At 45.8% G+C, this 23,122-nt stretch overlaps 8 protein-coding genes across 8 annotated transcripts; 4 read left to right on the forward strand and 4 right to left on the reverse strand.

Annotated features, from left to right (window-relative positions):
* Positions 1-160: 160 nt before the first annotated feature.
* On the forward strand, positions 161-2,378 carry SAMD00019534_103740 (hypothetical protein; the record flags this gene model as incomplete). The annotated part of the gene is made up of 5 exons (XM_012894212.1): positions 161-256; positions 328-677; positions 788-1,260; positions 1,342-1,571; positions 1,638-2,378. The coding sequence occupies 5 exons, from the start codon at positions 161-163 to the stop codon at positions 2,376-2,378; spliced, it is 1,890 nt and encodes a 629-aa protein (XP_012749666.1).
* Positions 2,379-2,742: 364 nt separating this feature from the next.
* Positions 2,743-3,836, forward strand: SAMD00019534_103750 (hypothetical protein; the record flags this gene model as incomplete). Its single annotated transcript, XM_012894213.1, has 3 exons — positions 2,743-2,982; positions 3,072-3,334; positions 3,431-3,836. 3 exons carry the CDS (start codon positions 2,743-2,745, stop codon positions 3,834-3,836), a joined length of 909 nt encoding a protein of 302 aa, XP_012749667.1.
* Positions 3,837-4,015: 179 nt separating this feature from the next.
* On the reverse strand, positions 4,016-5,461 carry SAMD00019534_103760 (hypothetical protein; the record flags this gene model as incomplete). Its single annotated transcript, XM_012894214.1, has 3 exons — positions 4,016-4,442; positions 4,525-4,778; positions 4,895-5,461. Coding segments are annotated over 3 exons (1,248 nt in total), but the record flags the coding sequence as incomplete, so codon positions are not given.
* A 718-nt stretch (positions 5,462-6,179) lies between these two features.
* SAMD00019534_103770 (hypothetical protein) lies at positions 6,180-8,839 on the forward strand (the record flags this gene model as incomplete). Its single annotated transcript, XM_012894215.1, has 2 exons — positions 6,180-7,359; positions 7,440-8,839. The coding sequence occupies 2 exons, from the start codon at positions 6,180-6,182 to the stop codon at positions 8,837-8,839; spliced, it is 2,580 nt and encodes an 859-aa protein (XP_012749669.1).
* Positions 8,840-9,463: 624 nt separating this feature from the next.
* On the forward strand, positions 9,464-11,999 carry SAMD00019534_103780 (hypothetical protein; the record flags this gene model as incomplete). Its single annotated transcript, XM_012894216.1, has 5 exons — positions 9,464-10,045; positions 10,124-10,806; positions 10,870-11,422; positions 11,489-11,878; positions 11,943-11,999. 5 exons carry the CDS (start codon positions 9,464-9,466, stop codon positions 11,997-11,999), a joined length of 2,265 nt encoding a protein of 754 aa, XP_012749670.1.
* Positions 12,000-12,181: 182 nt separating this feature from the next.
* Positions 12,182-14,624, reverse strand: SAMD00019534_103790 (hypothetical protein; the record flags this gene model as incomplete). Its single annotated transcript, XM_012894217.1, has 2 exons — positions 12,182-12,488; positions 13,663-14,624. Coding segments are annotated over 2 exons (1,269 nt in total), but the record flags the coding sequence as incomplete, so codon positions are not given.
* Positions 14,625-15,491: 867 nt separating this feature from the next.
* On the reverse strand, positions 15,492-19,494 carry SAMD00019534_103800 (hypothetical protein; the record flags this gene model as incomplete). Its single annotated transcript, XM_012894218.1, has 3 exons — positions 15,492-17,276; positions 17,363-17,557; positions 18,253-19,494. 3 exons carry the CDS (start codon positions 19,492-19,494, stop codon positions 15,492-15,494), a joined length of 3,222 nt encoding a protein of 1,073 aa, XP_012749672.1.
* A 770-nt stretch (positions 19,495-20,264) lies between these two features.
* On the reverse strand, positions 20,265-23,087 carry SAMD00019534_103810 (hypothetical protein; the record flags this gene model as incomplete). Its single annotated transcript, XM_012894219.1, has 7 exons — positions 20,265-20,480; positions 20,551-20,694; positions 20,765-21,331; positions 21,396-21,567; positions 21,644-22,132; positions 22,199-22,893; positions 22,983-23,087. 7 exons carry the CDS (start codon positions 23,085-23,087, stop codon positions 20,265-20,267), a joined length of 2,388 nt encoding a protein of 795 aa, XP_012749673.1.
* Between the last annotated feature and the right edge of the window lie 35 nt (positions 23,088-23,122).

Genomic DNA, 23,122 nt, shown 5'->3' on the forward strand with positions numbered 1-23,122 from the left:
TCGAAAAAAAACAAACAATCAAAACGAAGCATTGACCAACCTTCGTTCGCTTCACCACCAACAACCAACACAATCCTTTCTCAACTTTGAACTCATTGTGTAGTACATATAAACAAACATATAACATATAATTAATAATATATATACATTTATATAAATAATGACAAAGGGAAAGAAACATGATTCTTTGGGTCGCGTGCTCATTAAATCCAGGAATAGGAAGTTGGGCAGAAACATCAATCAAGAGACCGTTGCTGTATGTCTTCGATAATGGACAATGAATAACAAGATAGAGACATAGACTGACACATGTACAAACATATATAGATGTATACAACTGATATAGATCCAAAGGATGAGAGAAAGAAGTTATATTCAAACACAGATATGTCGAATAACTTGGAGAACTTTTTGGAGTTGTCAGAGATGGAGCAGAGGGTATTCGAAGCTGAGAAGCAGAATGTTGTGGTGTTGATGAAGACTTCATCCACCGTGTTGTCAAAGGAGGAGAGAGAGATTAAGACTCTGGAGCACAAGCAGCAACTGGAGAAGAACAACCAGTTCTGGAACTCACTGACCATCCCCCGCAGACCATTCTGGGATGAGAACACCACCACCGAGCAGCTCTTGGCTAGCGAGAAGGAGTCATTCTACAACTGGAGAAGGTCATTGGCAAAGTACGTACATTACACATGACTCGGCCAGCGAGCGAACGACTGAGCGAGCGAATGAGTGTCATTGAGCGCGACACTAATACTCAATCAATCAATCAATCAATCAAACCTAGGCTGGAGGAGGATAATGGTCTCATTATTACACCATTCGAGAAGAATCCAGAGGTCTGGAAGCAGTTGTGGCGTGTCGCTGAGAAGAGTGACGTGTTGGTGCAGATTGTGGACGCGAGAAATCCTTTGTTGTTCAGATCGCCAGACCTCGAGCGTTACGCCAAGGAGCTCAACCCACTCAAGTCCAACCTGTTGGTCGTTAACAAGGCCGATCTGCTGACAAAGGTGCAGCGCAGGAAGTGGGCCAAGTACTTTGAGTCCGAGGGCATCGACTACCGCTTCTTCTCGGCGCACAAGGAGCAACTCAAGATTGAGAAGCGCAAGCAGATCCAGCGACTGATTGACGAGGGTGCCGACATTGACCTCGACGAGATACAGAAATTGGAGAGCAAGCCAGACGAAGACAAGGAGACAAAGATATATACTCGCGAGGAGATATTGGATGAGTTTAAGCTTATTTGTCCCAAGCCTTTAAGTAAGTTGTTGATGGGGCATGGCATGGCATGGCAGGAGCGAGCCAGACACTAACCCTCGCACGCCACTCTCACTCATACAGCCGAGAACAGCAGGTTCCAAGGCAAGATCGTTGTTGGACTGTCAGGTTATCCAAATGTCGGAAAGAGTAGTACGATCAATGTGTTGTTTGGCGATAAGAAGGTTGCCGTTGCAGCAACTCCTGGAAAGACGAAATATGTACAGACGATTATATTGGAAGAAGAGGAGATTGTGTTGTTGGATTGTCCAGGTCTCGTATTCCCAACTCTATTGTCATCAAAGGCTGAAATGGTATGTGTTATGCAGGGCTACTCGATCACTCAGTCAATCATGATCACTTACTCAATCAATCAATAGGTTATCAATGGACTTTTGCCAATCGATCAATTGAGAGACTTTGTTACTCCAGTGGACGCTATCTGTGAACGTGTCGCAAGGAGTTACCTTGAGGACATGTATGCTGTGGCACTTCCACTGCCAAAGGAGCATGAGGCCCAGGATAGACCCCCAACTGGTGCCGAGCTGTTGTCAGCCTACGCCTACATGAGAGGTTTCATGACTGTGCACGGTGCGCCAGATCAGTCGCGTGCCGCCAGAATCGTCCTGAAAGACTTTGTCGCTGGCAAGCTCTTGTTCTGCTCGCCACCCCCAGGTCTCGAAGCTGAGAAGTTCCAGAGGAAGACACTCAAGGCCAAGCCAGAGTCGACGAGCACCTCGACCACGACCACATCGACCTCGCCCTCGGGTCATCAAGCGCCACCCGCCGAGCTCAAGAAGAAGGTCACCTATGATGTCAGCATCGAGAGCGAGAGCAATATGGATGTACAGGAGCACGTGGTCGCCAAGACCAAGGCAAAGGGCAAGAAGAAGAGCAAGAACGTCATGGCCAATGCGTCAGACAGGTTCACCAGACCCATTTACTATCACAAGGAGGAGACCATTGAGACCAGACTGCAAAAGTTGCAGTTGAAGGAGCAAGCACTCAAGGAGATGGCTTTGAAGCTGAAGCAAGATAGAGCTGCATCGTCATCATCATCATCAAGCACTAGCACTACTTCTACAACAACAACAACCAGTAGCAGCAGTGATCAATCATAATCATAATAATAATAATAATAATAATAATATTATTCATAATCAACTTTGAAATTGAACGTCGTGTAATGTCAGTCGTCTCTGACGAATGACGAATGACAAAAGTACGTAATGACCCAAAAAACGACGATTTTTATCAAAAGTTGATCATAAAAATGGGACCAAGGGTCTTCCTGAATTGTGGGCTCTGATCAATGGGACCTGAAGGTCCAATCGTCGGGGTTGCATAGAGTGCACTTTCAGACGATCATCATCAACATCATGATTACCTTTTCACCTTTGCTTCATTGTGTTCATTGAGTACAACAAACATCAGATAACAACAGATAACATATAACTTATACAAAGAGATAGATAGATAGATAGAATGGTTGGAGCAACAATCAATGATCAAGGTCCTATTACCTTTAACAAGTTCTTGAGATATGGTGCCGGTGGTGCTGCCGGTTGCTGCTTCACACATCTGGTGGTAGTGCCAATGGATGTTGTCAAGACTCGTCTTCAGACTGATCCAATCAAGTACAACTCTGGCATGGGTGCTGCTGCCCGAACCATCATCAAAGAAGAAGGTTCACTAATGCTTCTACAAGGTATTGGTGCAACAACAGTATGTATCCACCTTCCACCTCTCACTCAATCACTCAATCAATCACTCACTCATTCAATCAATCAATCAATCAATCACGTGATGTTTAGTTCGGCTATGCTATACAGGGATTCTGCAAGTTTGGATTCTACGAGGTGTTCAAGAAGAAGTTTGGTGCACTGTTCTCTGAGGAGACTCAAAGGACCTATCGTATTCCAATATGGCTGGCGGCATCATCTGTTGCCGAGACCATTGGAGACATTGCCCTGTGTCCCTTTGAAGCTGTAAGAATTCGTCAAGTGTCCGATCCAAAGTTTGCCTCTGCAATGCTACCAGCATTCAACAAGATATATCAAAGCGAGGGAATCAAAGGGTATGTTTGATTGATTGATGAGGCCTTGGCCTTGGCCTTGGGACTATCCCAGCCCCAGCCACGTCTCTGACACCTCCCCGCCTTCCAATCATGTAGACTTTACAAGGGCCTGTCCCCAATCATTCTGAAGCAGGTACCTTATACATGCGCACAGTTTGTCACATATGAACTCGCCAATGAGTACTTCTACAAGAACTTGAAGTTGACAAAGGGACTGACAAAGAATGATTTGAGTGATGGCCAGCAGTTTGGTGTGATTTTGGGTACTGGTGCAGTATCTGGTATCGTGGCATCGATCGCTTCACATCCTGCCGACACAATCCTCTCAAAGATCAATCAAGAAAAGACTGACGAAGGTGTTGGACGTGCCATTGGCAACATTGTACGACGACTTGGTGTTCGTGGACTGTTCCTCGGCTTGCAAGCAAGATGTGTAATGGTGACCACACTTGTTACCATTCAATTCTGTATCTACGATGGCATCAAGCTGTTGACAAAGTAAAGTAAACGTAAAGTAAAGTTAATGTGATACTTTAGCGCAAAGGGAGAGTACATCTCGCGAGTCCTGCCCTCCTTCACTTCAATGTATTGTTCGGTGGTCCACCAAATTTCCAGGCCAGGTCTCGCATGACCCTGGCCTTGGAATGGAAATCACGTGATCAATCAATCAATCGATTAGGACTTAACAATGGTGTCCTCTTCCTCGTCGTCGTATTCATCTTCGTATGTGTTGTCGATGTTGTCTCCAGTGTTGTCATTGATTGGCTCACCGGCCAGGACATGGGCATTCTTGAAGATGGATGGCATAGTCTCTTTGAGTGACTGTAGGTATATCTTCTGATCCTCCTTGCTCAACTTTTTGAAATCCTCCACCTTCTTCTTCTGCTTCTCAATGCGCTCCTCCTGCTTCTTGACCCTCTTCTCCTTCTTTAGCTCTGATCTCAGCCATTTGCCATCATTCCTAAATGACAACATATCAATCTCCTTCTTTCCAGGCCAATCCACAAATCGATTAGACAGTGCCACCAACTCCTCGATCGTCAAGTTCTGTGGTCTCTTCATTGGATCTATTCCACCAATCAATGATTCTGATCCATTACCCAATGTCCTGTTATGGTCGAATGATTGAATGAGTGATTGATTGATTGATTGATTGAGTGAGTGAGTGCGTGAATGAGTGAAGTACATACTTGATGGCATTGGAGAGTGTCTTTCTCTTGCGTGTGAATAGTTCTCGACAGATGTACTCGAGGTACTCTTTGGACTTGGCCTCTTCACCAAGAGGCTTGATCAATGGTTCTATATATACAACGCTTGCATCCACCTTTGGTGGAGGTACAAACACCTTCCCAGGTAGATCATACACCACCTTTGACATGCACTCCTGTTGTACCATCACTGCCAGTCTACCATACTCTGGTGATCCAACTGGTGCTATAATCCTCTGTTTGTTTGATTGATCGATTGAGTTAATTGATTGAGTTGATTGATTGAATGAATGTGATGAGTGAGTGAGTGGAATAGTTCCATTGAGTGATCAATCGATCAATCGAGACTTACATCAGCCAACTCCTTTTGAAACATTAGTATCATCGGCACTCGACCAAACTCATAGAGACCAGTTCGAGGCGCTATCTGCCTGATCCATTTGAGCATGAGGTGTGTACCGACGTTGAAGGGCAGATTACCAATGATCTTGACTTTGGATGGTTGACCCCAATCGACCTTCTCTGCACAGTTCTCTCTGAGTATCTTTGCCTCGTCGACGTCCATCATGTCGCCCATCACCACCTTTAGACGACCGTCACTGGCCTCCTCCATCATGCGCAGTGCCGGGATGAATCGTCGGTCCATCTCAACGGCGATCACCTTCTTGGCGCCCGAGTTGAGCAGCGAGCGAGTGAGACCACCTGGTCCTGCACCGACCTCTATCACCGTGCAGTCCTTGAAGCCACCAGACAGTTTACATATCTTGTCCGTTATATTCATATCCAACAAGAAGTTCTGTGAGAGCTGCTGTTTTGCTGACAGACCATAAAGTCTGATCAACTCTTGAATCTTGGGCATTGGTGGTAGTTTCATCTTCTTCTTTGTTTGTTTGTTATATACATATATTATATGTACTTGTGATTGATTGATTGATTGGTTGGTTGATTGATGTCAATCATTCATTCATTCATTCAAACGAAACATTTGATAGTTTCATTCGTTTTCCTAACTTTTTGGCCCTACTCTCGTGACGTCAAATGTGTGAATTTACACAACAAGTTTATTTGATTGAAAGGAATAATTCCAGGTTGAAGTTTGAGCCCCAAACTTGATGGAGTGGTGCCAGTGTGTCTAGAGAGTGCGAGGGAGTGCGGTAGAATAGTTCGGAACCTCCTATTATCCAAGAGGGTGCAACCTAATTGAAACATTAAAAAGGTATGTACCAATGGGATTGGGAAGGTTTCGATAGTCTTTCCAAGTCCATCCAAGATCTCAAAGTAAACATGTTATAACCATAGTAAACAATTCAAGACTAATTTACCTGGGACGATAAATAAAATATGTATTAATGGAGATGTTGTGCTTTTTTGATTGACCTTGAGGTCCTAAGTGTAGTAGACACAAAAAAACTCCACAAGAAAAAATCGATATTATTCGATGAAGCACATTTGATTGAAAATCTGATCGACTTCTTTATCACTGTGGGGGTTTGAATAGATGATTATCCAAACTGTTATGGGCTAAAAAAAGATATTAATGTACAACCTTCACACATCAATCATTCATTCAATCAATCAATCAAACAAACAAACTACAATTAATATATATATAATTATTACAAATAATAAAGTTAAGGATGCAAGTACTTAAATCAATATTTGGAAAGGGATCATCATCAGGACCAAGCACAGGCCAGCCAGCATCACAATGTGCTCCACCAGATAACTACTCCAACTTGTTCTTTAAACGTTTGGAGAAAAAGACAATTCAACCATTCTGTGGACTGAACAACTCGACCACTCCACCATGCTTTGAGTTGACCGACCTCTCCATCGAGACGACCATCACCGACTCGGCAGTGGTCTCTGTCTGGACACAGCGCTACAAGAATGGCAACACCTCGCCAGTCGAGGCCAAGTACCAGATGCCCCTCGCGCCCCAGTCGGCCGTGTCGCGCTTCGTCGTCACCTACGACGACCAGGTGCTTATCGCCAAGATCAAGGAGAAGGAGGCCGCCCAGAACAAGTACTCGGACGCCATCGCCAGCGGCAACCAGGCGTTCATGGTCGAGAAGAATGACAATGGCACGTTCACCACGATGATTGGCAACCTGCCCCCCACCAAGGAGGTCACCGTCACGCTCACCATCGTCTCGGAGATTGGCACCTACAACGACGAGTACTACTTTGCCCTGCACCGCTACATGTTCCCAACCAAGCGCTTCAAGCTCGAGTTTAGCCTCGATGTCCAGCTGTCCTCGCCCATCCAAGGCGTGCACGTGTTCAACTACGACACCACCGAGTCAATGGTCGATGGCAAGCGCGCCAAGATCAGTCTGGTGCACGATGGCTCTATCACCAAGAACCTGATCGTTGTGATCAAGCAACAGGACAACACAGACCGTCCCGCCTACTTCCTGGAGAAGTCGCCCACCAGCTCGACATACGCACTCGGCGTCAACTTCTACCCACAGCTGACCATCTCGGCCGACGAGGTCGACCAGCGCTCCGAGTTCATCTTCCTGCTCGATTGTTCGGGCAGTATGTCAGGTGGCGCCATCGCCAAGGCCAAGAGCGCACTGGAAATCCTCATGCGTGCCCTCACGGAGAAGTCTAAGTTCAACATCTGGCTCTTTGGATCATCCTACAAGTCTCTGTTCCCAGAGTCCAAGCTCTACAACGATGAGAGTCTCGACGCTGCCGCAGCCTACATCACCCAGATCGATGCCAACCTTGGTGGCACTGAGCTCCTGCCACCCATCCAGGCCATCCTCAAGAATGAGTATGATCCACAGTACCCAAGACAAGTGTTCATTCGTAAGTATCCCCTCAAGCATGATTGATTGAACGTGCCAAGCAGGAATACTAACATCACTCACTCACTTCCTCACACATAGTCACTGATGGAGAGGTATCACAGAGAGACGAGCTGATTGACTTTGTTGGAAAGGAGGCCAACACAACTAGGATCTTCACTTTGGGTATTGGAGGCGGTGTTGACCGCGAGCTGGTCACTGGTCTGTCGATGGCCTGCAGAGGCTACTTTGAGTTCATCAATGACAACGCTCAGATGGAGACACAGGTGATGAAGCTGATGAGCACAGCCATGGAGCCAACAATCTCCAACATCAAGGTGGACTGGGATGGCTTGGACCTGACCCAGGCACCCTCCAACATCAGACCAGTGTTCAACCACGAGCGTCTGATGATCTATGCACTGGTCAACTCGCAGCCCAGCACCACCACCAAGAAGCTAAAGGTCACCGCCGATGGCCCCACCGGCCAGACACTCACCTACGAGATCGACGTGGACTTTGAGCAGGTGTCTCGCGCCTCTGACTCGCTCCACACACTCACTGCCAACATGATCATCCACGATCTCGAGGAGAAGGAGCGCAAGCAGCCCGCTACCAAGGCCGAGTGCAAGGAGAAGATCATCGCACTGGGCAAGAAGTACCACCTCATCTCCTATCACACATCATTCGTTGTGGTGGCCGAGTCGTCCACACCAGTTGAGGACACGATGGTCGTTGTCGATGTGATCAAGCCAACTCCCATTGTCCAGCCAAGACCACCCAGCATGCCAATGCCATATCAATCGAGCAGTATGGCCTACGGCGGCGCCGTTCCCGCCCCACCACCCACCTTTAGCTCGGCACCTCGCGCGCCAGGCGGCATGCCACCACAGCGCTCAATCAGTCCCTGTCCACCACCCCCACCCATGTCTGGCGGTCCACCCCCTCCACCACCAACTTCATCAACCTCATACATGATGGACAGCTGCATGGACGACCTCGCTGAGGAGTGTGAGAAGCTCAGCTGCATCTCTGCCGACAAGAGCTTGGACATGATGAGTGCGCCCCGCGCACCAGCCCCTCAAGGCCTCTTCAGAAAGAAGGAGATGTCCGCAGAGAGAGAGTCATCCAAGCAGAAGATCTCCTTCTCATCATCGTCCTCATCATCATCATCGATCAAGGATGAGAAGAAGAAGAGTGTGACGCCATCATCCAGTGGCGACCTGTTGATGGACTTGATCAGATCACAAAAGGCCAATGGCAGCTGGAATGCTTTGTTGTTCAGTGTTAGCGCCAGTGAGCCTGATGTATTGAAGGCATTGCCAGATGTCTGGACGACATTATTAGTGATGGCACGTCTTGAGAAATCATTCTCTGCCAAGAAGACGCAATGGGAAAAACTAGTTGTCAAGGCACAAAGATGGGTCAAGTCTCAGCTGACCTCTGCATCCATCATCGACCAATTCGACGCACTCCTTGCTCAAGCCATGTCTGCTGCCTAAACTCACTCACTTCCAGCAATCAATCAATCAATCAATCAATGTTGTTGTACAATAATAAATAATAAATCATGCAAAGTGATCAAACACTCACGTTTATCGTCTTTTGCGCGTACTACCCCAACCACGCACCACAAGTTGGACGCATTTGGAAAACGACAAAGTGGACCACGAAACCGCTACGAGCCATCTGGGTTTGGATCGTAGGACAAACAATCAAACAGTGTTTGTGTGTTCTTGAGCTCAAGATGGTGTGTGTTTGTGTTTCGTTGGTGAATTCATTCTCTCATTCACACATTCATAATCCAGTTATCCTTTCAAACACACACATTCATTCATTCGCATTGAGTTGTTCATTTTGAAGTATGAATTGTAGAATGAGACAAGAGATAGAGAGATAGATAGAGATAAAGACCACACACACACACACACACACAACACATATCACAATCATTAATCATATATATTGCGTGCATATTACAAGGATTATTCATACATTGATACATTACTTATCAATCAATCAATCATTCAAATAATCTCCAAAGTACAACTTATAATTTGACAACAAACAGATATACAATAACAGAATATAATAATAGAATATAATTTATAATATAAATATAAATTATGAATTATTATTTATTATATAGTTTAAATGATATAAATAATAATGGAAGTGGAGAACATAATAATACATCATCAGTGGAGAAGGCGAATTTGACAGCAGGTTGGAAAGGATTTGCGTCAAACTTGATAACAAACTTGGTGATAGCATCAGTGCTATTCACCGTGTTCTTCATACTTCGAGTGTCCTACAGGAACTTCTTCAACGCACGATTGATAAAGAGCAATGGTGCACACTCACCTCTGGTGGTCAACGCCATCGAATGGATCAAATACACCTTCTACTTCCCCCTCGAGTCGATATTCGAGTCACGTGGAATCGATGCCTACATGCATCTCCAATTCCTACTACTATGTATCCAACTGCTCACAGTATTCCTTGTGTTTGGTATTGGTGTGCTATTGCCCATCAACTACACTAGTATAAACACCAGTCTAAATGGCACTGGAATAGACATCAACACATTGGACTCTGTCTCCATTGCCTCAGTGCCCGAAGGTTCTGATCGTCTATGGGCGCACTCCATCTCCATACCACTCTTTACCGGAGTAGCATTCTTTCTCTTCCGCAGGACATATAAGATTGTAAGTTAAATCAAGTTTTCAGCGAGTCTCCAGTCTGACCCTCGATCGACTCACACTCCCCTTCCCACCCCCGCGTAGTACTTGGAGAAGAGATTGCGATGGATGACCAAACATCATGAGAGGAATTATACAGTATTGGTCAGAGAGATGAATAAGGAGATAAAGAGTGAAGAGCATATGTTGACATTTTTCCAACACTTCTTCTCGGGAGATGAGATATTGGCTTGCCACATGGTATACAAGGAGCCGGTGCTAAGGAAGCTTTGGTCAAAACACAGACGAGCACAACGTAAATTGGACTTGGTACTCAGCGAGATTGAAACCAAGGGCACCAAACCAATGCGTGCCAAGGGCTTCCGGCCGGGAAGATGTGGCGGCGAGGTGGAGGACAGACGCGAGTACTACGAGAAGAAGTTGATCGACATTGATATCAAGCTGAAGGAGGCACAGATCGAGGCCAAACTCCCCCAGGAAAGGGAGGGTGCACCAATGGAGTTTAAGTTGTCCAATCTTACAAAGGACAATATACGCAAATGGGCACAATACTCTATCAATGCTGGATTCATCACTTTCAAGCGAATGTCAGACGCATCGATCTGCGCCACCAGTCTCTACTCTGAGATAACAAACCGATTTGTTATCACACCTGCTCCAGAACTAAAGAACATCAGATGGAAGAACCTAACAGTGCCAAGAAGAGAGAGGACCATCAGGCGTACAATCATCTCTGTAGTATTCTTTGTATTGTTCTGTTTCTACATGTAAGTTGGCCACAGCTCCTCATTCATTCGTTCAATCACTCTCTAACTCGAATCAATCAACAGGATACCAGTTGCAGCAATCAGTGCATTGTCAAAGTTGGAGAACTTGGCAAAGATACCTGTACTCAATTTCTTGGTGGACTTGGTCGAGATGAATGATGCTCTTAAGGGCTTTGTTCAGGGATACCTTCCATCATTGGCTTTGGTCGCATTCATGGGTCTACTACCACTGTTTATCAAACTGTTGATTCGAATCAATAAGGAGGACACAAGGACAACATACTACCACAAGGTGTTCACAACATATTGGGCATTCCTCGTCATCAATGTATTCATTGTTGTCACTATCTCAGGCTCAGTGCTCACCATTCTCTTTAGAATCATTGAACATATGACGCTCAAGGAGGTTGTCACATTGTTTGGATCATCACTGCCCACTCAATCATCATTCTTTATCAACTACATTCTCGTCCAATCACTCACCTCAGTACCACTGGATCTGCTGCGTCCATTCGAATTAATCGGCGCAGTCATCAGAGCTTCAAGAGTCTCATCACCCGGTGACAAAGTAGACGCTGTCACAAAGAAGGATCCAACCGATATCACATGCATCAAGGTATGTACTTGACCACTCTTATCATCGCTCATTCAATCAATCACTTACACTTAAACCTGCACACAGTACTCAAGAGAGTTACTCATCTTAGTGATCACAGTGTCATATAGTACATTGTCACCCTTTATCATTCCATTTGGAATGCTATACTTCTTCTTGGACTATTATGTATCAAAGTACAATCATATCTATTCATATTGTCCAAAGTACCAAACAGGTGGATTGATGTGGCCATTGGTATTCAATCGTCTATGTGTCGGCTTGGCAATCTATCAGATAACAGCCATTGGAACTTTCTTACTCAAAGTCTTCATACCTGGCATTATAATCAGTTTCCCAATGCCACTGATCACTCTATTCTATTGGTGGAGAACCATAGAGAAGTACAAGAAGCCCACCGATGTTCTTCCACTATCGCTCTCACCTGAGGGTGATTACGTTGGCGATGACTTCATCGTAAGTACCACTTCTTCCCCTCTTGATACATGTACATCTTACTTACTATCCTTGTCACATTTAGAAAACATACGAGGATCCAGTACTTAGCGTAAATAATTTTGATTCGTCAGAGGTTTAGGACCCTTTGATCGATCTTCAAACAATAAACTTAGGTTAAGTTAGGTTAGTTACACTATCAAGACAACACGAGAGTTGTTTGTTTCGATTGAGATGGATCATTCTTATTGATCCACCATACTATACACATAGTTGGATTGACCTTATCAGGTTAATCCAATCATTCTTTATTCGAAACAATCAAGTCTGGACTGCTTGATACCAGAAGTCCAGGACATTGACATAGGGGAGTGGGCAGACTTGACACTTGGATAGAGTGAAGTCTTGTGTGGTGGCTACCATGATTGATTGCCTGGTATTACAATGTTGTTCCACACTGATTGGTTGATTTGATTGAAGGAGGTAGTTGTGTTGTGTTGGTGTCCAGACACCATGATTGTAATTAATCACCAATGTAGTGGAAGTCTTGGTTGCTGTCGGTCTCGTCTGTTGATCCAACGTCATCTTGTGGTTGGACATTGCTTGGGATGGCACAGTTTGATACATTGCGCTGGAAGAATGATGATGCCTCGGTAGGCATGTTCGCCTTGATGAAGTCCAGGATGAAGGCAAACGTTGGTCTCTCCTCAGGATTTGCTCTCCAACACATTTGAATCAACACTACTAGTGGTCCCCACATTGGAATGGGCTGAGCAGGCAGAGGTGGTCTGTAGTTCTGGTAGGCTGCCATGTGTGCCATCTTGAGGGGCGGGAGCTCGCATGTTGGCTGTGCTCCAGTGATGATACACCAGATCAGTATGCCGAATGAATAGACATCGGCCTTTGGCGTGTAGAGCTCGCCAATAAACACCTCGGGTGCTTGGAAGGGGAGGAAACCGACTGAAGCCGTCATCTCGAAGCCTTGCTCGCGAGACAGGCCAAAGTCCGCCACCTTGGCCACTGAGAAGGATTCGTCGAGCAAGATGTTCTTGGTCGACAGATCACGATGCAGGATGGGATTGGGCTTCCAGTCGTGCAGGTAATACATTCCTCTGGCTACATCCATGATGATCCTCCAGGCAAACTCGGGATAGTTGAGCAACAGGAAGTGGCGATCCTGTAGGAAGCGGTCCAAGCTTCCTCCGCCCATGTACTCGGTGACGATGCAGTTCTTGTCCTGCTCGGCGCACACTCCTAGGAATTGGAGCACATTTGGATGTCGCAGAAGACTGAGTATTGCGACCTCTTTGAAAAAGACGACGCCATCATCATTATCTGTGTTTCTGTAGCTGTTCCTGTGTAGCACCTTGACGGCGACTGGGGCACCCTTCCAAACGGCCTTCTTAACCTGTCCAAAGTAGCCCTCACCAATCACCTCTCCAAACTTGAACTCTGAATACTTTATATTGAACGCTGCCAACTGCAATGCATTGGTTCCATCACTTGATGATATATACTCTCTTCCAAACAAGTTTTGGTATTCCTGTGTGAGTAGATTGATAAATTAGTCCAATGGTCTGGAGTGGATGGATGGATCACATGTGATACTTACAACAAAGTTGTTCATTAGAGGCTCAAACTCACCTCTTGCTCTGAGGAGGTTGGTATCATTTCCACAAGTCCTGAACAAGAGGAATCCATAACAGAATGCCTTGATGATACATGTTATTGCCAATATACTGTTTGGATGATGCAGGCAAAGTTAGTGATTGAATCCTTGGAATCCAAGGTGTACCTATACATACCAATATCCGGCATCAATATGGAATATCTTGAGAATGGCTGATACCAATTGAAGTAATGAAGTTGAGAGAAGGAAGAACAGCCAGATTCGGGCGGTTGGTCGTACTCGGATTGCTCCTTGGCAACGGAAGGAGAAGAATAGTATGATGCTGTACACGATTGAGTAGACGGCCTGCATGCCTAGTACTGTGAAGGCGTTCTGGAATAGAGAGAGCTGGCAGTCGACTGGTGACACACACTTGTCATCGTCGTCAAAGATTGAAGACAACATGGTGGTCATGAGAATGAGATAGAGAAGGGCCGAGAGACAGAAGGAGAAGCGTGAGGCGCATTTGTCGTCGCCCTTGCCCGTCAAGAAGATGATGATCCAGTTGTCGGTGATGACGTGCATGCCGCCCAGGATGACGAGCAGCGTGGGGTAGAGCACGCCGGACCATGGTGGCATGAACATCAAGATGACGCCCATTATTGCCAGCCATGTGATCACGAACAGGATGTACCTAAAGTAGGTGGACACGATGATCTTTGGCTGATTGATCGTTATGCCCATGTTATTATCAAACAACATCTGATTCTCACCAGACATGTTGATTGAAACGTATGAGCTCCCTACTCCATCATTGATGTTGCATGACTTCTTTCCATCGCTGTTGTTATTGTTGTCATTGTTGTTGTTATTGTTTGGATCGGCAAACTTATTTGTTGATTGTTGGAGATAGGTGTATGATCGCTGGATTCGGAAGAGGAGGTAGAGTGCTGAGAAGATGTAACCAATGGCCACGGCATCAATTACAAAGTTGAAGTTGATCGATGTTTCATTGTCCTGGATGCTAAAACTCTTTGAAAGAATCGATTGGCATAATCCACATGACCATGATGTTGTTGAGTTGGAGCATGTATCGTCAATGCCCAACATAAGTGTTGGTGATGATGATGATGATGATAGTAGTGATGATGATGACATGATGATCTGTAGTTGGTTGTTTGAGTGTATATCTCAATATATCGATCAATCAATCATGTTGTTTTCCTATATAGTCTGCGTCAATTAATAATAATTAATAATTATCTATCTATCTGTTTTTGGAAAAGTGATTGAATGAATAAGTGATGTGATTGATTGAAGTTGGTAGCTTGCTAGCCAGTTGCAGCTTGTGCCAAGTTCTTCAAAGTTGGTAATGATGATGATGTTATGGTGGAAGGTAGCTTGTTGTATGAATGAGAGAGTGGAACCTTAGACTGAGAGTTGGGAGTCAACTGTTCCAAAAAAACTGGATTGAGGATGAATCAGTTGCCAGGTGGCAACCCTCTCACATCCAGCCACACACTTCCTCTCAAAACTTTGATTGTAAAATTATTCACAAGATTGATCGCTCGCTTGGAAGCCTGGGTGATGAATCATCAATACACACAATCACAATGATTAATTAATATTATCACAGGTACAATGTTTAAGTGCTTGTACACATGTGTTGATTTTGTATGCTTTGTTATGGATATGAATAGATCTTGGACCCAAGATGACCCTTGACCTGTGATTATGGAGAATTCTCCTCTGACATAGTCATCCATTCATTCAATCATTGGCACATCCATTCATCCATCCATATCCAGTTCACTCCATATCACTGGTCGACAATAATAAACAAATTGTTTACCAGTGTTCCAGGCCGATAGGGTAGGGTAAGGGTAGGGCAAGGATAGGGCAAGGGTATGTTATAAAGGGGATAATAATAATTTATTGAACAAGAAGAAGTATTGCCATGGTAGTAGCAACAGCAATGATGATGATAGAGTAATAATTATAATAATATGAAAACAAAGACATTGTTTATCTTCTTGTTGTCTTACCGGCCTTTCTCTTGCCGGCAAACAGATGCTTGGGCATCTCATCAAAGACGTGGTGATCAGCCTCACCTTTCAGACCGAGTCTGTTTCTCTTCTTTCTGGCCTCGACGTTCAGCTTCTCAGCCATGAGCTTGTGAGCCAGATCACGGAAACCTTCTCCGGGCAGTGGCGCGGGTGTTCTGGATCGCGAACGGGACTGCGAGCGGTTGAGCGATACACCGCGCTCGACAGACTCCTCGCGCTCCTCTGAGCGGTCTCTCTTTCTGCCACGCGACTTGGAGCGCGACTTTGAGCGCACGTCTGAGATGATGTCGTCGACCTCCTCGCGGTCCACACCCATCGAGCGCAGGTTCCTCGACATGTCCTTGGTGTTGAGTCCCAGCACGTTCTTTGGCAGCTTGGGCTTGGACGAGTCGTTGATCACGTGGTCCATGCGGAGTGCGAACTTCTTCTCCTGGATCTCGTCGTAGAGCTCCTGGTCCTCCTCGTCAATATCAGACTCCTCCTCGTCGTTCATCTGGTTCTTGAGCTCCTCCAACAGGGCCTCCTCCTCACGCTCCAGCTCCTCGAGCTTCTCGAGGATCTCTGGGTCGATAAAGTCGGCAATGTTTTGGCCGTCCATGATCTCGGGAATGATGTCGAACTTCCACGAGTCGTCCTTGAGCTGGTACTTGCGCTTCCACTCGTTGATGTCGAACATTGGCAGGATACCCTGCTGGAACTTGAGGTCGTCCTCCTCCTCCTGCAGCACCTCCATCTGGGCTGAGGTCAGCTTGATCTTCTTCTCGTCCTCGACGGCGTCCTGCATGGCCTCACGGAAGGCCAGCACGCTTGGTGGGATGATGGCTGGACGCACCTTGTTGTCACGTGGCTTGGGCATGGCGAGATGCAGACGATGGATGTCCTTCTGGATCTTGGATGACTTGAGCTTCTTCTCGACACGCTCCTCGAGCAGGGTGGTGCAGGCGACGTCCTTGACGTTGGCAACTCCCTCCTCTGTGAGTGTGGACATGGGCAGAATCTTGGTGCCTCCGATACCTCCGGTGGCGGGATCAGCCAGACTCTGGATGAGCTCCCAATCCTCCTGGGCGACGTCCTCAGGCTTCTTGACGTCGATCTTGTTGACGACGACGATCAGGGGCTTGTTCAGGAACAGTGCCTTGATCGAGTAGAACAGGTCGACCTGCTGCTTGATGGTGTAGCCACATCGCTCAGAGATATCAATGATGTACAGCACGCACGAGTGCAAGTGCGCCAGGGCCGTGATGGACTGCATCTCAATAGTGTTACGCTCCTCGAGGGGGTGGTCCAGGATACCCGGTGTGTCGATCACCTGCCACACAGCGTACTTGTAGTCGGTGTGACCGACAAATAGCGACTTGGTCGTGAAGGCGTAGGGCTGTACGTCGACGTTGGCGCGGGTCAGCTTGTTCATGAACGATGACTTGCCGACGTTGGGGTAGCCGCACAGCAGGATGGTGCGGGTGTTGGGGTCGATCGAGGGCAGACGGGCAAGATGCTGGCGCACCTGCTCCAGGTACTGCAGACTGCTGTTCTGTCTCAACATCAGAGTGCACATACGGCCGAGTGCCGCACGCTTCAGCTGCTTGCAACGGTACAACGAGTCACCATACTTGAGCAATCTCAAGTAATCCTTTGCAATGTTGTCAATCAAGTTTCTGGCCGTATTCAACTGTCCCAGTGCCAGCTTGTAATGGTCCTTATCATAAAGTACGTTTACCAAGTCTGAATAGAATGGATGTATATCCTATATATTTGATTGATTGATTGATTAATTGAGTGAGTGACCATGATCGCGTGATTGATTGAATGAGTGAATGATGAGAGACATACGTCGAGGAGGGGGAAGTCTTGAATGATCTGGGAGAGCTTGTCGTGGTAGGATTGTTGAGTGTACTTGACTTTTCTCATGTAGAAGGTACGGATTCTTCCAATAGCATATTGCTTATGTATCTCGGTTGGTGTCTTTCTCTGTGTCTTTGAGAGGACAATGTCGACAAAGTCCTTTGACGTTGGGACGACCTGAATCTTTTTAAAATTATATAATACCATTATTCAATTAAATATGTGTATCTATATGTATATATATATATATTACTAGTCTATGTTTTAATCAACTAGTGAGTGTGATTGATTGAGTGATTGAATGAAAGAGTGATGGTGGAGATAGATAATCAATTCCAATGTTATTAAATTGAAATAGTTAACTCTTTGATTGAGTGAGAGAGTGAGTGAGTGTAAGGTGAAAGGTGTAGTTAGTTGTTGTAGTAGTAGTAATAGTGATTATGTTTGTTTGAACGAATGATATTGTTGTGTTTGAGCAAAGAGGCGAGAGAGTGAGAGCTCACGCACATCCATTCAATCGAGCGAATCAAATTAATTGTCAAAAACAAAAGAAAGAGTGTGGATAACGAGTCGTCTTTCTCAAAACCATTTATTTTAATTTATTATTCGTGGTTGATTCACGACCGACTTCAATCATGTGTTGAATGTTGTGAGGGTATGTCTGTGAGGGTATGTTTGATTGATTGACTATAATATTATATTGTTCGGTTTTATTGTTATTATTATTATTATTTAATGATGTTGGTATCTGTCTTGGGCCTGGTAGTCATGATCTTGGAACAATAATCGATCACTCGTTGATTGATGTCGGATTCGTTTAGGGTGGTCGTTCTTCCTTGATTGAGTAGTTGCTTGCCATCAACCCAGACGTCACATACTTTGTTGGTGCCAACATAGACAAGGTGTGAGATTGGGTCGTAGATTGGATGGCTTGTTGCCTTGACCGCAACGATATCCGCCTTCTTGCCAAGTTCCAGACTGCCCAAATGTTTGTCGACACCCAATGCCTTTGCTCCATTGATTGTGGCCATTGACAGTATGTGAGCGGCCTTTGTGACAGACTTGTCCGTTGACTCGCCATTTGATTGAAGTGCGATGTTGAAGCATAGTTTGTCGACGTAGGCTGCGCATCGAAGCTCGCCCAGCATGTCCAGATCGTCGTTGCTCGCTGCGCTGTCAGTGCCAATCGATACATTGACTCCTTTGTTTACCAGTGCGTGCACTGGACAGATGCCAGCTACGCCAAGCTTTAGATTGGACTCGGGGCAGTGCACTACGTTCACCTTGCGCTTCTCAATCAGATCGATCTCTTGTGGGGTCAGATGTGTCATGTGCACGGCGACCAGCTTGTCTGAGAGCACGCCCAGTTGCTCGAGGCGGTCGATTGGACGCATGCCGCTGGCGACAACCTCGTCCTCAACCTCGCGATGTGTCTCGTGCAGATGTGTATGAATGACCAGTCCGTGCTGCTCAGACAGCTTCTTGACGCGGAGGTATGCTTCGTCTGTGATGGTGTAGACGGCGTGTGGGCCCAGCGACATCTTGATCCTGTCGTGGCCCTTGTACTGCTCGATCAACACTTCTCCCTTGTCAATGTACTCGGCTTCAGTGGCCGCGTACGATGTTGGGAACTTGATGATGGGGACGGCGACTGTGGCGCGCATGCCACACTTGTCGACGACCTCGAGCGCAGACTCTGGATGATAGTACATCTCGTTGAAGTATGTTGTGCCAGTCTTGAGCATCTCGAGACAGGCCAGCTCGGTGCCCAGCTTCACCGAGTCTCTGTTGACGTACTGTGCCTCGGCGGGCCAGATGAACTTGGTCAGCCAGTCATGCAGGCTGACGTCGTCGGCATACGCACGGAACAGTGCCATGGCCGAGTGAGCATGCATGTTGAACAGGCCGGGGATGAGGATGTGGCAGTCAGTGGCATCGGCTGTGTCCAATACCTTGTTCTCTGTGGCGTAGTACTTGAGAGGAACATCGCTAGTCCTAACAATATCCAATATCAATCCATTATGAACTACCAAACTGTGATCCTTATACACTGTATATTGTGGGACAACAGGTATAATCCACTTTGCCTGTATAATCAAGTCAACTGTCTTTATCTCCATCTGTGTGTTTGTGTATCTGTATTCGTCAGTCGAATGGCGAATGAACAAGAGTGTGGTGGTGGTTTTGAGCAATTCTTTGATTCTTTGGGAAGTCCTGGGATTAAGTCAAGATATTCCTTCACTTTACTTCTCTTCACTTATTATTATTTGTATACATATATACAATTATGACTTGTGATGATATTGTTATATACTCAAACACTTCATTGGAGAATATTGAAACATTGAAGAAAGCATTAGAATGTCCATTCATTAGTTCTAAAGATCGCCTATGTGTTGTACATCATTTGAAGTTGTTGATGAAGGATATTGATACATTGGAGGTGCACAAACTGATTGAGGAGTTTCAAAAGAGTACATTCAAACTTAAATATTTTGATCAACGTCATCGCCAAAGAGCCAAGGAATTGATTGAATCACTAAAGGTGAAATACTTTATGGACGATAGAATGGAGACTTTGGACAATAGTGTTGAGGAAAGGCGGCCAATAACATTACAGAGAGTACTTATTCGAGACAATCTGAGTCCAGAGTTTATTAAAGTGCCCAAGACCTTGATGTGTATCAAGTATCAGTATGCCTTCCTGCCCAGAGGATCAATATATTTGGATCATTGAAGCCGGTAGAGTTTTGGACAAAGTTCGAATCTCTCAAAGTAGACCATCTTCCATCGATCTCCAATATCAAAGAAGTAGTTGATTATCACGGTGGAATAGAAGTCAACATCCCATTTATAAATCATTGAGTCTCTTTGAAATATCACCATATGTTTATGATGATGATAGGGATACAGTCATTGCTGTTGATGTCGTTGATGTAGTCGAGGTCGTTGATGTTGTTGACATGGTTGTATCACCATCTGCTGTTGTCGTCGCGGCAGCAGCAGTAGTAGTAGTGGATGTTGTCGAAGTCGAACCTGGCGGCTTGCTTGTTGCCTGTTGCTCCACAGTCTCCAAATTCCAAAGTGACTTACCCAATTGTTCTTCCTAAAATATGGATAGGTGGATATTACAGTTAGTGGCAGTGCCCTCATGTCATGGCTCATCCACTACATACTCTTGTGTAAGGCTGACCCATATCCCTTAGGAATTGTCTACTCAAGGCAACTGCCATATCGGTCGAGAGGTTCAGATGTTGTGGATGGCAGAACTGGAGAATCCACTGAGGTAGCTTATTCCTCTTGTCCAACCTGTTGTATCGCTATTGATTGATTGAATGAGTGAATAAATGAGTGAGATCAATCACAGTATCGCATATGTGGTGAACATACCTTGTCAGCAAAGATCATGATGCCATAGTCTGACTTGCCTCTGATTACTCTGCCAACGCACTGGGATGCTGTCCTCATTGCATCGAATGTGAGGAACTCATTCTCTTTGATCTGGTAGTTGTCTCGAAGGAACTCCAGTCGAGCTCTGAGCACACGACTCTCTGTGTTGATGTAGGGTATGCCATAGAGGATGACACAACGTCCATATTGGTTGTCAAAGTCGATTCCCTCAGACACCTTGCCACGCGCCACCGACAACAGCACGGCACCTCTACCACTGTCGCATGCTTTCTTATAGTTCTGCAGTGCCAGTGCTGACTCGGCTGCGTCTGACGTCTCGACGAATATCAGTTTGTTCTGCAAGATGTTGTTGAGCAGACCCATTTCATTCCACATCGATACGATCTGTTCCATGTAGCTGTAGCTGGTGAAGAAGCAAATGATACCATCCGGTACGATTGCACTCATCTCCACGAGCAATGATCCATAATTCCTAATCACAGCAGTGTCGTGTCGATTCTCAAACTTAGTGCTCACTGATATCTGATCAGCGCCTCTTGTCAATATCTGTAGATGTGATGAGGATGTTAGCGAGGTGAGGCAGAGGCGAGGAAGGACGGCAGCGACTTACACATGGACATATACAACTCCTGTGAAGACTCATTGGTAGTCGCTCCACCATTGTTGGTCTAAAGTTGAGTATCTTTGTGTAGATATCCAGTGGGGAGAGTGTACCAGATGTGATGATCACTGACTTGAACTTGTCAAAGATTGGCTTCATTCCAATGGATGCGTCCAGACAACTGTTGTTGGTGTGATGCATGAGTTAATGATGTTTGATTAGCTCTCGACATTGATCAATCAATCAATTGATCTTACCAGAACTGGAATATTGGCTCAATCTGATTGGGCGATCTTTGATCATAGGGCTCGATGATGATGAGGAATCCCTTGCTGTAGGTTCCAACTAGCGTGGCAAAGTCAGCAATGACAGAGATGGATGAGAAGTTGTTGATGTCTGAGATTTGAAGTGTGCGTAGTAGTGAGCTGAGACGTGACGAGCAGAACCTGAGTGTCTTGGCATTGATATGTGTGGCGTGATAGAGGTTCTGCAAGAAGGACAGCGGTGACTCTGAGATGACCATCTGCGACTTTAGTCGATTGCGCATGTAGTCTACAAAGCGACGAAGCAATGACATAAAGTGCTCGGCCTTTCTAATGTTGCCGGGAACGGCCTCCTTGAGCACGTCTGCGGGCAATACTGGGTCGGCTGCCAGCTCGTCCCTTGGTGTCGAGTCTGTACGAGCCAGTCCCTGTACCAATCTCCTATACTCCTCCTGTAGTCGTCTTGCATCAATCTTCTTGAGGCTAATGATTGATATAGATGGAGAGGTGTGAGTGAAAGGGGATTCGCAGGACACATGAGATACTTACTTCTCGATTGAGTTTGACAACTTGGTAAGGTTCTTGGCACTGTTGTCCAATGTCTTGTTGTCAATGTTGATGCTGAGCGAGTTGATGCATACGTTGTCAATGTTGTGTGCTTCATCAAAGACGACGATCGAGTTGCTCGCAAACTTGGACGAGATGAGCGATGATATCTTGGGGTCGAGCAAGTATTGATAGCTGAAGATGACGATGTTGGCCGTGTTGATAAGGTGTCGCGACAGGAAGTATGGACACATCTTGTGCTGAAGACCAAACTCGCGCATGTCATCAATCGAGTAGACGCCCTCCAATGTTGTCTCTTGGCCGCCATTGCCCTCAAAGTTCTCAAAGAAATCGCACTTCTTATCGTTGGAGGCGTTCTCGCGCACCCAAGGCGCAGTACGGTCGCGACACATCGAGTCGACCACCTTGCCATCGCGCTGCTCGCTGACCAGTGGGTGAACACACAGATTGCGACGAGAGGTCATTGCCAGTGCGAGTGTCTTTGGCGCTGCATCGGCCATCTCTGAATTCCTATAAGCTATAACTCTCCTCAGTTCTTCCATCGCCTGTTCAATCTCTGGCACTGTTCTCGAGCAGTAATATAGTTGAACATGATGTTTGACCTGATACGATGTGATCAATGACAACAGAGACACTGTCTTTCCCGTACCTGATGGCATCTCTAGCATACATGGTCCCTACATTAATGATTGAAAGTGTGTTAACATCAATCAATCAATCGATCAATTCATTCAATCATTCAATCTGAGTGATGATGATGACTTACACCAGCATCCAATGCTCGCTTCAAATGGAGCATGTAGTTGTATTGCTCAGGATAGATGTATGCATAGGGGAAGTAGACCAACAAGTCTTCAATGTAGAACTTCATTGTTGTCTCTCTGTATGTATCTGTCTCTATCACTC

Source organism: Acytostelium subglobosum (genome assembly GCF_000787575.1).
Source record: "Acytostelium subglobosum LB1 DNA, scaffold: scaffold27, whole genome shotgun sequence".
NCBI classification, from domain to species: Eukaryota; Evosea; class Eumycetozoa; order Acytosteliales; family Acytosteliaceae; genus Acytostelium; species Acytostelium subglobosum.